The sequence below is a fragment of the Ruditapes philippinarum genome, unplaced genomic scaffold (genome assembly GCF_026571515.1).
Source record: "Ruditapes philippinarum isolate M1 unplaced genomic scaffold, ASM2657151v2 ctg9813_1_1_1_1, whole genome shotgun sequence".
Classification (NCBI taxonomy): domain Eukaryota; kingdom Metazoa; phylum Mollusca; class Bivalvia; order Venerida; family Veneridae; genus Ruditapes; species Ruditapes philippinarum.
Window position 1 is genome coordinate 556 of NW_026862417.1, and position 14,663 is coordinate 15,218.

The 14,663-nt window shown below is 30.9% G+C and overlaps 1 protein-coding gene across 2 annotated transcripts; it reads left to right on the forward strand.

The window, feature by feature from the left end:
- The first annotated feature begins 618 nt into the window (after positions 1–618).
- On the forward strand, positions 619–14,378 carry LOC132719017 (antiviral innate immune response receptor RIG-I-like). 2 transcript variants are annotated; one of them, XM_060702751.1, is made up of 16 exons: positions 619–731; positions 1,061–1,195; positions 2,623–2,997; positions 3,372–3,476; positions 3,868–4,032; positions 4,474–4,617; positions 4,960–5,127; positions 5,325–5,413; positions 6,067–6,315; positions 6,549–6,711; positions 7,220–7,306; positions 8,247–8,416; positions 10,262–10,403; positions 10,615–10,851; positions 11,061–11,228; positions 11,520–14,378. In XM_060702751.1, exons 1-16 carry the CDS (start codon positions 620–622, stop codon positions 12,134–12,136), a joined length of 3,126 nt encoding a protein of 1,041 aa, XP_060558734.1. In that variant the 5' UTR covers position 619; the 3' UTR covers positions 12,137–14,378. The 2 variants fall into 2 exon arrangements, with proteins under 2 accessions (XP_060558734.1, XP_060558735.1); XM_060702752.1 differs by having other exon boundaries at positions 4,477–4,617.
- The last annotated feature ends 285 nt before the right edge of the window (positions 14,379–14,663 follow it).

Below are 14,663 nucleotides of genomic sequence, written 5' to 3' on the forward strand. Positions count from 1 at the left end.
TTAACGTAATAGTTGTTCATTATAAACTCACAAATTAAAGGATTGCGTTCTATTACCTTTACTTTGCATTTCTAAAGCTGTCTGGAAAAGGTGAGCCTCATAACCTTTGACGGCTATTCAAAATAGCGTTATGTTAGATTTCAACATTTTTGCCATGTCAAATATCCGTCAGGAAAAATTGTCTTTTTTTTCTTTTTTAGTTAGATATCTGCCCAACTGCATATACATAATTGAGCCACATCATGACAAAACCAACATACTGCGTTTGCAACCATCATGGATCCAGACCAGCCTGCGCATCCGCGCAGTCTGATCAGGATCCATGCTATTCGCTTACCAACCCTATTACAAGTAGAGAAACTAATAGCGAACAGCATGGATCCTGATCAGACTGCGCGGATGCCCAGGCTGGTCTGGATCCATGCTAGTCCATGCTAGTCGCAAACCCATTATGTTGGTTTTGTCATGACGCTGCTCATATATACTCGTGTATATATATATATATATATATATTATATATATTTATATATATATTATATATATATATATATATATATATATATACGTATATATATATATATATATGTAATTCATTTTATTTTCAGGGAAGTTTTCCGAAATGGCGTCTAATATTGAAGCCAGGTTGCGGAAATATCGTCAGGGATTTGAGAAATGTATGAAAGATCCATCTATTGTTTCTCTCCTTGCTGCAAACGCTATCATATCTGACGGTATGCTTATAATGCAACTACTAAACAGCTTTCATTCAGATATTTTTCTATTTTTTGTTTGATTTTCTGTTAGTTATATTGAGCAATGCAACTATAAAACTTTATTTCATTTAAAAATAGTGCTTAAAAGTAATATTAGTGTTTCAAACACAAGAATATGCGTAATTGTATTTTTAAAATGAATGAGTGTGTAAAGTTTAAATTTTATAAATGATCATACTAAAAGGCTAAAACATTTTGATTTAGACCTGTCCATCAGTTTGTAATGATTGCAAATATTGTTCTTAATCTGTTGAACAATACTTATGTTGCTTTATTTCTCTTTGAAGAGGATGCTTCTAGGATAAAGCATTTTTACATAGAAGGGCAGTCAATACGGGCGTCCAAAGAGTTGTTAGACGCAGTTTTCAATTCAGAGGCTCTTGGAAAATGGCAATCATTTATAGATTCCCTTGACCATGCAGGTAGAGCTTTGTCCTTATTCCATTTCGCTCATTGACTTCTAATGCAACATTTTTCAAAATCGTGTTTCATTGATATGGTTTAAGATATCATTTTTAAGTTTTTCCTGCATTTTGTTCAAACAAATCATTTATTCATAACGTATTAGTAGTCTCACGAGTGGTATATTTATGCCACTTTACTACTACCACAAAGTTATGTGATCTGGATTTTTTATTTTATTTTTATTATAAATGATGAATCATATACGTTGACCACACTGAAAATCATGGCTCTGCTTCTAAACCAATCAAAATACTTTGTTTTCGTGTTTGCCGTTTTTGTATTATCCCTTTGGTCCTGGTTATTTTTGTGGTTGTGTTCGTATTTTCACTTCGGATCACTGCAGTTTGCCAGATGGAAATTACCAAGCACTGTTCAGCCACCGCATAACCCTGATTATCTTATAAAATGCTTGTGGTGATGTAAAACGACCTTCTATTCCATCACACACATGAAAGAAATATTTACAACATCCAATACTACAAAGTGAATTATTTATAGCATATCGTAATTCATACATATAATATGAATAAGGAAAAGCCTCGAAACGTCCTCCTTGACAGAATTTAAGTACATTTCAAGATTATGACAATATCTACTAAACCCGTCGGCGGCTGCACACTTGTTACTACATATTTTGATTACAACTCATTAAAACTGCACACTTTTGGCCGCCATTTTTTTTTCAAAACTACTGCACATATTTTAAACTTTCGAAATACGGCTATTTTGTGTTTTTATTTATCTAAATTCCATCCGAAATCCAATTTCTTGAAAAGGATATCGTAAGACAGGAAGCTTCCTGAAGTTGATAATGAATCGGCGTCTAAATTCTTCTTTTTATTTATAAGTTGCGTATTAAGGTTATGTTATGACAATGATATATCAAACATTTTACGGTATATTTGAATAAAAATGTTCGTGCTGTATGATAAATTAACATCAAACGATAGTGAACGCGCAAAGAATCCCATTTCGGGAAACAGCACTTTCGAAAAGGGGGATATAGAAATGCTCTCCGTGCGTCTGTCCTACCACCCGCCTGTCCGTCCTTCACACTTTTGTGTTTGTTCGATAACTGAGCGATTTATCAAAAAAAAAAATTGAAATAAAATAAATGATTGTAATAATAAGACGTCATGTGTAACACGCAGAACTCTATTTCCAAGGTCAATGTCAAATCTAGTGATTAAAGGTCCACATTGTCTATATACTCGTCGGGGAACACAAAATCGCTTAAAGTCAAATGTCAGGATTGATTATTTGAATTTATCACATAAAGATACACGCGTAACCGTAATACTCCCTTTGCGAACAGCCCCGGCCTGTCTTTAAGCTCGCTATAAACTGTCTTAAATTGTATGTTCAAAGAATGTTTTATTTACAGATTATCCGTTTTTGAAGCAACTGTTGTCAGAACAAACCACATATGATGCATTTTCATCCAAGCATGCTCAGACAATCATCTGTGTGTTTACACCAAATCTTGAAAAATCGATATGTGCAAAGGAGTTTGTGTCAGAGTTGATGGCGAGAGGTGTACTAAACAAGACAGATGTAGATATTATCCTTAAAACATACGAAACAAAGGGCGATATATATTCAACAATGATTCTCCTAGATAGGATGCAGTGTAGACAGGCACCTCAAAAATGGTATTATGAGTTTCTGGATGTACTGATGAAGAAGGATTGCCAGCATATAGTGAAAGAAATAGAACCGGACTTTATTAAAAATCCTTCAGCATATATGCCAAAGCTGGGTAATTTTTATTGGTATACATTTTAGACAACATTTTAGAAACCAGCTGTGATCATATCAAATACATTGAAAATTTCCAATTTTCGTATTTTCTGACGTCTAAACGTTCCAATATAATACATGTGAGAGTTTAGGCATATTATACACCTATATTCACAAAAGTTAAAAAAAAACACTCAAATCTAACCACGACACTTTTCATTATTCTTCGGGTCAGATGACCAGATTAATTCAGAACATGAAATTAAATAAAATAAACGCTACTTAATTTTCATGAATTGTTTCACCCTGTACCATATTTTGTAGAAAATGTCTTATACAAAAGGAAAATGAAATCAAAAATTTTACATACATTGTTCTTATAATGTTTTACAGGTACAATCGTATCAAATAGCACAGAGAAGGTTATGGTTAGTCAAAGAAAATATTTTGATGACGAACAAGGTGCTTGTGGATCAATACATGAACATATTCTTGAAGGTAATTGTTATTTCAATCATCAATGAACGAATGATTATATGTATATGCAAATATCACAATTATAATAGTTCGTTTATAGTAAATTTTGTTTGACAAACCTAAACTAAATAGAAAATGGAGCGTTTATTTAACACAAATATACATAATTAATACCAACTGTAAATTAAATTTGACAAATCTATATCTAGACTATAACTGATATGAAAGGAAGCTGTCATTTTAGTGGGCAAAGCATAAAAGATACCCGGAATAATGATCTGACAAGACTTATACAGAACACTATAGAAATATATCTTTTACGTATGTGACATGTTATCTTGTTCTGTTATCAAATTTGACAATATCGTGATTTTAGTTATAACAAGTAGATAATATATAAGATAATCTTTAGACACAGGGGAAGGTTACGAAGATACAAATGACTTGGGAGCACCAACATCACTTCCTGAAAAGCACAATTCTTTCCTGAAATCAAACGAGTGCCAAATCGACAGCTTAGATACGAATTTAAAGGAGCTTAATATTAAACCTGATATGTCAAAATCTCTTCCGATTGGTAAGAATTTGTTCCCTTTATATAAGAGTGTCATCACCTAAGTTTCACACATGTTATATACAAAGTGTTTATAGATTCTTTTTTATGCTTATAATAATAAATACTTCGCAAACTATGCTATTTATCGGAACGAAATCAATTGAGAAATTTACAATTTATAGATAATTAAATGATCTTAAATTTTATTTCTATCAATAAATACCACACCAGACTCCTCTTTTCAGTTTTAAGGACCCTAATTTAGAAAACAATGCAAACATATATCATTAACAAACTCATTCGCTTGTTTTACAAAAGAAGCGAACCTAAATTAAAAAAATCATTTCTAGAGTTGCCCTCAGTGTACTGCTAGTTTAAGTAATTCAATTCAATAACAATCTGAAAATGACTTAAAATAGGTGATCAATAATTTACATTTTTATTCATTTCAATTTTATGAAGCAGTAGAGACATACCAACGGCAAAACAGCAAGCCTGGGAAGACTGAAGAATATAATGCTGGTCCTGATAATTGTGAAGGAGAAGAAGATGATGATGAAGATTCAATGGGTTCTGACTATGATAATGCAGAAGTTGAGGCAAAGGGTATGTTTTCTATATGCTTGAGAAAATATATTCGTTAACTAATAAGTGCTTAACAGATTACCATCATCAACTTAATTATTAAATTTTTATATATGTTAAGGTATCGTTATTAATCCTTTTCTAAGAATATCACAGATATTCTTAGTATATTTAAAGGCATAGACATTTATTAAAATAATCACAAATTGTTCCGTTAACAGTTAATGCATGTCATAAAACATTTGTTACGTAAATGTCCTTGATCCAATTAAAATCATTGGCAAAAATGGTGCGCACATTAATTAGCACTTCTACTTTCATAATCATATTTACTAACTAGTGTTGTGCTCTTTATATATTCAGCATTGGCTTCGCACACAGCAGCTCCATTTCAATTGCGCGAATATCAATTAGAACTTGCAGAAAATGCAGTTCTTGGAAGAAATACAATTATATGTGCAGAAACAGGATCCGGTAAAACATGGGTTGCTTTGCATATCGTACAACAGCATTTACAAAATGCTATGAACGGTAAGGACAAACTACTTGTCATTGTCACTTTCTGTTTATGTAATATGCCAATTAATGAATTATTTTTTTTGTCTCATCTTCTTGTTTCTTTTCATTTTCTAAGCAATATCAATCAACTTAATAATTACCTTACCACGTTTTGTTTTAAAAAGATGCAATGTTTGTATTGATTTCTTTCACATATGATATTATTTTAGGTCCAAGGAAGGTAGTGTTCATGGCAAGGACTGGGGCTTTAATCAAACAACAATCTGACAGGTTTAAAAATTATCTTCCACAATTTCAGGTTAGAACTTTCTTTGAGATAATAGCCATTTAATGCGTTTGGTTCTTCAAGAAAACCGTGATTTCTTGTTAAAACTTACCTACAACCCCTTTCTGACATAAGCAGGTGTTGAATGCTTTTTAAAGCTGCCGCATACCTTGAAACAATATTGGTTTATATTTTGGCACGTCGGCATAATTTATTTCAAAACTTATTAGTGTTAAGGCTTAAATATTGCTTTAGCCGGTGTCAATGGGCAATAATTACGCATCAATGTTTGCTTTCAATTATATTTAATTTACTGAGTTAGTAATAAAATCATGTGTCCCCCTGTTTTAGATCAATTTTTCTTGCATGATATGAAAATAGTTACGTAAGAGAAACATATCAATAATATTGATAAAAAGAATTGAATATAAACCTGTTCGATGTTATTTATTAACTTCAAAAACATTGTTGTTTTATTAACTATTTGCTATGTTATATAAAAACATTGTTGTTTTATTAACTAGTTGCTATGTCATATAAAAACATTGTTGTTTTATTAACTAGTTGCTATGTTATATAAAAACATTGTTGTTTTATTAACTAGTTGCTATGTTATATAAAAACATTGTTGTTTTATTAACTAGTTGCTAAGTTACATAGTTTATCTTTTCATGTTTATTTTGCAGACCCGTTTAATAACAGGAGAAGATGACGAATCAAGGATGTTAAACATTTTTTTAGAAAATTACGACATACTATGTTTCACACCTCAAATTCTAGTGAATAATCTAGAAGACAACGTCATAAAAAGTTTATCAGAATTTTCCTTGTTGATACTTGACGAATGCCACCATACGAGAGGAGATGGGCCTTACAGTACGCTAATGAGAAAATATCTAGTGGAAAAATCCAAAACAAAAAAAGAAATGCCACAGGTCATTTGATAATTTGCACACTGATGTACAATACATTTTGTTCAAGCTAATAAACATTTGCACATTAAAATGAACTTCAAACGTAAAGTGTAAATACACATATTTTTTGTAATTATTTAAGATTTTATTGTAGACATTGATTTCAGCAAACTTTGTAACTACATATATACATATATGTATTGACATTTTTTCTGCTTAAAAGAGTGTTTATGGTTTGTCTTTTTCAACTTCAGGTAGTAGGTCTGACAGCCTCTATTGGCGTGGGCAAATCTCGAACAGATCAGGAGTCGGTTGATTACATTCTTAGGGTATGTGCTTGTCTGGACGTGAGAATAATTTCAACAGTAGAAAGAAATTTTAAAGAATTGAAGAAACATGTCAGCATTCCTGATGAGGGTATGTATATGTTTGTTTTCAAACTTCAAGAATATTCTCTACAGATATTATACATGACGTTTATTTAAGAAAACAATTAATGTACATGATAAACCTACAAAGACCAACATGTTTAGGCAGTAATTTAATATAATAAATGGTCCGTTGATGAGGTTCATTTCAATGAATGAAACAGGGACAGTTATTTTTCAGAGAAAAGATAAGAATTGATCGTATTTCAAGGACAGTTTATAATCATGCTAAATGAAATTTATGTAGTAATTTAATTTTGGAAAGATATAATGTTATCAATGACTCCCTGTCAGACTTTGTTAGGATACCGTAAAATTGTGTTCCAATAATTTAGTGTTTTGTTTGAAGGACCATATTTAAAATGTCATCTGAAACATTGAACTGTTTGATATGAAACAAAGTAATCCACATAATTAAATTTATACTTTACAACTTGTGTGTTACATACTCAATAGCCGTTTATAACTCACATATTTCCATTCTGATAATTTTGTAGAAACAATACAGCTTGTTAAGCAGAAAGATGATCCTTGTAAACATCTTATATTGACTGCAATGGAAGAAACGGAAGATATGCTACAAGGTATATTTCTTTAAGAAATCGAAGAATACTCGTAAAAAGCTAAACATATATAATAAATAAATTATAGTAGTATGCCTGTAGTTTGAAAAAATAATGTTTGAATTTTGTAAGTGAATGCTTCCAAAGATCTTCTTATCATCTTCTTCAAAAAGCAGCAAAAGCAAATGTGCGTCATACAATAAAGGTTAACATTATGATCATTAAAACAAACAAGAAATTTATGTGCATATAAGTCTTTTGTCAAAAGTTAAACAAAAATTTAACAAACCTTTTTCATAAACGCGACTTCACAACACAGGCAGTTGGTGCGTGGCTTGGAAAGTTTACATGTGCATGACCACACCCATTTATTTTATAAATAAAATATTTTTGCACTTAAAATGTTTTTAAAACATCTAATTTTCAAATAAATAAAACAACAAAGTAAGTTGTTTTTCATCCATGGATACTATAGAAAAAACTGTATAAATGAAATTTTAAAAAATCTAAATTGTTGTCACTGTAGTCGACTTGTTCTCATTGATGTATGTTACCTTTTAGCTGTTAAATTATAAGATTTATAGTCTACAGTCTAACAAAACTGTTTTTTTTCTATTTGCAATTTATGTTTATTGTTAGTTACAATGATTGTGTCCGGGGAATATGACCCTATATAAACATTGTGTGTTTTAAAATAACTTAAGTCGCATGGCAAACAACCGTTTGTATCTGGTCATATAACCGCCAGGAATATTTATGACGAGATACTAATACAACAAACATTCATTTTTAGAAATAAAAGTCAGATTTCCTCATGAATTCACAGTAGTCATCTATATAAAACTGTGGAATAAACATCACGAATGACCAAAGAAAAGCGACGTTACAAACGAGAAGTATTATAAAAGGGATAATACACAAAGAACACACAATATGGTCAAATATGTATATTTATTTTTAGATAATTCATTGATGCAACCTGATATGATTGATCTCATGGACAAGCAGCCACGTGACCGAGAGTCGCAAGAATACAATAAATGGACAGTTGATGTAATGAGAGCTGCACTTTTGAAGGTGGATGACTATGATGTGTCCAGAGATATAAGTAGTTGTGCAAAATACTTGAATGTAAGTTTCTGAAAATATTTTTAAAAGTATATATATCTTATAATGAGAACGTACATAGCCAATTAGAAAATTATTATTTCCAAATTTCGTGACATCCGGTTGAAGTTATACGTATTTTATCATTCGTAGATATAGAACAAGAAAATGTTTTAACTGGTTTAAAAGATCGTAAGTTCGTGTTCACTAACAATACTTACGTAGCAGTGAAGGAATGTGATTCTTAAAAAAACAACATTTCAGCTTAACATATTTGAAATACCAGTATGTGTTTTTAAGTCAATTCTGGCATAAATTAAATGTAGATAACCGAGCTGGGATTGTCTTTGTTTTACATATAGTGCGGATTTGTGAAGCCTATGACATGATTTATCTTTATATGAACTTTTAGATAGATCAAAACCAACAAAGGTACCTGTGTCGGTTATAGGTTAAGAAAAGAAAATTGAAAACTATGTTGAGTACTAGTGTTTCATTACAATCCTTCTTATTTTCATGAAATTTTAATCAAATGATGATTACATGAAGACTATGTCACAAGTAAACGTGGCAGTTCGTGGGTGCATAGACCATGTCACATTAAACCGCGAATCTTGGACATTTAAAAGCTACAAACAGATGGAGATAAGCACCGTTTATTATTTTGCCCAACCAGTCGCACACGTCGCAATTTTGTGATATTGATTATTGTAAAACGTATATTTTTCCGTAGTATTCAGTGTAAATTAGAGACATACGTGTCAACTTGTGTGATATTTCAAGAGTCCTTAAGTATATAAATTGTATTGTTTATTATTGTCTGAAAACATACCGATTTATTCATTTACAATAACGGCATATTAAAATGAGTATAATTTCTAAACATTAAATGATTTCTCATTGAAACTACGACTTGAAAAAAGTGCAGTGTTAAATAATTTTAACTGTATATAACTAAGTTTTAATCATATCGTTTTGAAGATACACACAGTGTTAAGGACCCAAAATAGGAAGTGTCAAAGAACCATGACTCTACTTTGATCAGTTTTAAAATTATCCTTCCTTTATCATACTTTATCATTCTTGTCCTGAGAATTGTATTTGAATAAACTTCTCACAATGACATATATCAGTTAAAAGGACGTGAAGTGTGAAAAAAAAAACATTATTCTACATTGATTGATGCTTCGTTCATGTTACTTAAAGTTATTAAATAATGTCTTTCCTGCGTATAACATCTAAACTGTTATTTATATCTGATTCAAATTTCATTCAGTTGTAGAGACTAGGGAGGGAAAGAACAGTGTCAAAGCTTCGTAACTATAGATCACTTAGTTTTTTAATTTTGTCCCTTTATAATATATTATAATCTTTGTCCGCAGAATAACTTGAAAAGTATTGAATGAATTTTAATAAAACTTTACTCGGTGATAGTCACTAGTGAACATAGTTAAATAGAGTTGTATAAAAAGTCTTCTCTGAAAGTACAATGCCCCGGGCTTAATCATTTAGACTCATTTTAGCATGTAGAATCACCTTGACTGAACAAAAAACTGGTTCTGGCAATTGGAGTTCATATGGATTTAAATAGTCAAACTCATTGAGTTATTTCTTGTTGTCCAAGAGCTTAGATATTTGTCATACAGTATTTGGTTATAGATATCTATATATATGAAAGAAATGAGTCTTGATAAGATAACAAACCCTAATAGACCTCATTACTGACCTTAAATTATAAAAGTGTGGCCGTTTCTGGCAATGTATCTTAGGTGAGCGATCCATTGCCATTTATCAAAATGTATTCTAAATGCAACAAGCACAGATATATATGAAAAGGTTATAATATGTTTTTTTTCTTAAACCGGTCAGATTTACAACTCCGCCTTAGAGGTTAATAAACTCTTGCTATCGAGAGATGTCATTAAGTATTTGGCTGAAAAACACAGACTTGAAGGGGAAAACAAAGACAAACTTACTGAGATGGAAAAGGAACTATTCAGAAATCTGCAAAGTAGGGTCATCGTTTTATTATTGATATATTAAATAGTAACTATTATTGTTGTTACGAATTAATCATATTTCACTTTTAAAATTGGTGTTAAGAATTAAGGTACTGGTGACTTTATCTATGATTTTTAATGAAAAATACAACAGTTTATCTTCAAAATCCTCTATAAAAAATGGCCGTTCATTTCACCCGTTTTAATATTTGAAATTTCCAGATGTGCAGAAAACAATAAACGTTAAAGGGAAAAACACAGAAAATCCAAATGTGAGGATTTTGAGCGACACCTTAAGTAAGATGATGATAGAAAAAGGAGACAATTCAAGAGCAATGGTTTTTGTGAAGGCAAGGGCTACTTGCAGATCTCTTGCTGCATTTTTGGACAGGGATCTCCAGAGTAGTGGAGCTAAAGCGAGTCCATTATATGGAAAGGAAAATCGTGGTGGAGATGACGGTATGACAATTTTAACTTTCTATCATTAATGTGAAGCACTACAGCGGTTGAAAATAATAATTCTTAATTCACTTTAATATGTACATTAACACGTGGTCAATAAATTTGATATCTTACTTGACTTACCAAACCCCTTACTAGTTGATTTTTCATATTAACGGCAGTGTGTTATTTGTTCCTGATTATATGATTTTCATTATTGTAAACAGGAATGACAGAAAGTCAACAAACAGAGATATTAGACAGGTTTCGCAGTGGATTCTTCAAAGTACTAGTATGTACATCTGTTGGGAATGAGGGTATAGATGTTCCTGATTGTAATATTGTTCTTAGTTACGAGTATTCCGGAGATGAAATAACAAAAATACAAATGAAAGGTATTGAACTTTCTCCTAGAAAAATTATGTCTTGACCAATTAAACCGAGATTTCAACGTAAACATTTGTATTGGTTAAAACTATTACCTCTTTATTGATAAATCCGCAAGTTGTACTAAAACAAACCAGTACCAATTTTGTTAAGTCTTAAATATATGTATCGGTGATATTTCTAAGTTCTATCATGTCAAAATATTTTATGCATCATTCAACATTAAAAAAATACACAATATGAAAACAGTTTAAACCATACCTCTCAGTCGACATTTCATCACTAAAATATTTATTCAGGTCGTGCTCGTAAGAAAAAAGCGACAACAATCACTATGGGAAGTAATAAAGTAGTAGAGCAAGAAATGATCAATACATACAAAGCTGCAATGATGTATAGGGCAATGATAATTGTCAAACAGTTGGATCCAAAATACATCAATATGAAAGTCAATGCCTTCCAAAGTGAAGAAACACATAAATACAGATTTAAAGCAGAAGTTGAGAAGTTGAAAAAGGGAAGGAAGTCTGATGAAAATTACGCGATTTTGTGTGGAAGATGCAACACTTTTGCTTGTTATGTCTCAGATGTAAGGCAGCTCGGACATGATCATATCGTAATTGATAAAGATTTCGCTGACAAGATTACAAGAAAAGAACACAAGAAGCCGAAAACATATGACGGCCTACACAAAAAATACAAGATGATTTGCAAGAAATGCCCAATAGACTGGGGTATAATTGGACTAAGAGATGGCTTAGACTGCATGATCCTAAAAATCATCAATTTCAAGTTTAGGAATTTGAGAACACATGGCGTGAGTACCTACAAGAAATGGATCGATGTACCGTACGATGTTCCTGAAATAAAGTTGGAAGATCTACCAAGATTGCTAGGAGGTCCAGAGGAATTATAATTGTTCGTGTAAAAGACGAAATAAAAATTAAGATTTTTAACCACTTAAGTAGTTAAATTTCGGGATGACAAGTATTTATAATATCTTTAATGTAGGGTTATAAATGTATTACAATGTTAATGAATATTTAATGTTTTTCTTGTTTTAAAAGTTATTGTCTACCATGTCATAATTCAAATATTGTTTCATTTGTTATTATTTGTTATTAAATGTATGTCCTTGTTTGAAAAAAAATGAAAAGGAATTTTTAGATCCATATTGTAGATATTGATTATAACTTTAAATAAATTATAGATATTATGTTTTTGAAATGATTTTGAAATAGGATTTAGTTCATGTATATTTGTTGCTTACAAGTGTTTAATTTGTGAAACAGCTTTTTGTATATTGCTCTAATAATTTTTTTAGCACTGAATGGAAATTAAAATAAATTTGGTAAATACATTTTTCAATATTCATGATCATAGAATTTGAATTTAGTGATATTAGTTATTTGGATATCAGACAGGTTATTTAATTGCTCAGTATAAACGGTTGAAATATTATATAAAAGCGATGTTTATGTTGTAAACAACGGTTTTTACAAGTCATGAACCATGTTAGACATCGTTATAACAAATTGATAAAAAAGAGAATTGCTATATTTGAGGTTAACGAAAATTACTTAATAAATAGACACTAGTGGTGAAGAAAGATTAGATAAATAGAAGCGACGTTACAAACGTTCAGTACATATAATACATACCATGTAATACATACTGTACCTTCTCGGGCAAAAGTTACCGTTATTGAGCAAGTATGTACTTGTTAGTCCTGAATTTCTGGCTTTCAAATAATTTTGTATATTAATTGGTATCAAGATTACACTCTATACAAGAGTGTTCATGTCGTGGTGCAACACCGTACTCTCCCCCTCCCCCGATTACAGAAATAATTACGTTGTATTCAAATTCGTTTAATTCACGATTACTTTCGAACCTCGAGATAAATTACTGAAGACTATTTATGATAATTAAAATCGGCGTACAAACAAACAAAACAAACTTACAAAACGTTTAAAGTTGTATTATTTAGTTACTATTGCTGTTTGATTTTATGCCTTCATAAAACTTAGTGTGATTAGATGGTGACGTTATGTCGATTAAAGTGTAAATGCTGATTGTCAAGGTAAGAATCTAAAATTGCAATTTTCCATAATGGTCTTTAATTTTGGATTCCACTTCGCAAAAGTAATCAAGAACTCACGGGCTAAACGGTTATTTCTATAGAATCCATTATAAAATATATTGCTAACGTAAGCTTGATTAATAAAAGGGTGGTACAGGTTATTTTTATATTTCATACTTAATATATGTTATCATAATTTATCAGTAAGTCTACCACAATTGTACAGGTCAATCAGACTGAACTAATCAGATACAATTAATAAATAGCACACGCATACATATATACAAAGTATATCGATTCAAAGTGAAACTTGAAATTTTAATTTAACCATCTTGTGTTGTGTTGCTTTAACGATGTTAACGGATATTCACGTCGAAATTGTTTCTCCATTAATCGTATAGCTTCATTTCATTGAGAAATAAAATTTGGTAAAAATTACTGAATTTATTGAAAATGTTCATACTTTTGTACATGCAAATGATAGCGATTTATGTAATCAAACCTATATTAAAAAAACTATATGAATATTTCTATACTATTTCGGGAGTGCTTAATTCGTATATTAAAAAAAACAAGAAACAAAAAGATAATTTCTTTTTAATATATAGAGACATCCTTTTTTCATAATTATATTTACGGTGAATTTCAGTGTTCCTTTTTTCTTCCCTTTGTCATGTTTAAGTTTAGTTAATCTCATAAGTCATGAAGTATACAACTTTCATGAGTTACTCTTTTAGTACTTTATATCAGTTAAATTGTATGCCTCTATAATGTTGTTGTTAGTGCATTTTTGCCATTCTTGTACAACTTTAAATTTAACTGTTAAGTTGGCATACTCAGAAATACAAGTTTATGTTGTAATTTCATTTTTCTTTAAGTAAAGAAAGTCTGCTGTACACTTATTTGTTATAAGGATTCTCGACAGGTTATTTAGCAGTGTATAAACGGTTGTTTGCAATGGAACCCTCGCTGAGCATTTCGGATTATATCACACCATAATTAACATTTTCCTCACCATGTTGGCTATAAAGATTGTACAATGTGTTACATGCTAAATAAAATGTATGTGATGTAATGTTATGTTATATATAAAAACACCGTTTAATTAGGGTCATATAATCTGTCATACATCATTTTTATATGCCCAAAAGAATTTCGGAGATATTATGTTATACCCCCTGGCGTCTGTCCGTCCGTCCGTCCGTCTGTCCGTCCGTCCGTTAGCAATTTGGTTTCCGGAGCATAACTTAAGTTCCATTTGGCCCACAATATTCAAACTTCCATATTGTCCATATTGGGTAGAAGACCCCTATTGATTTTGGGGTCATAAGGTCAAAGGTCAAGGTCACTATGACCTTAA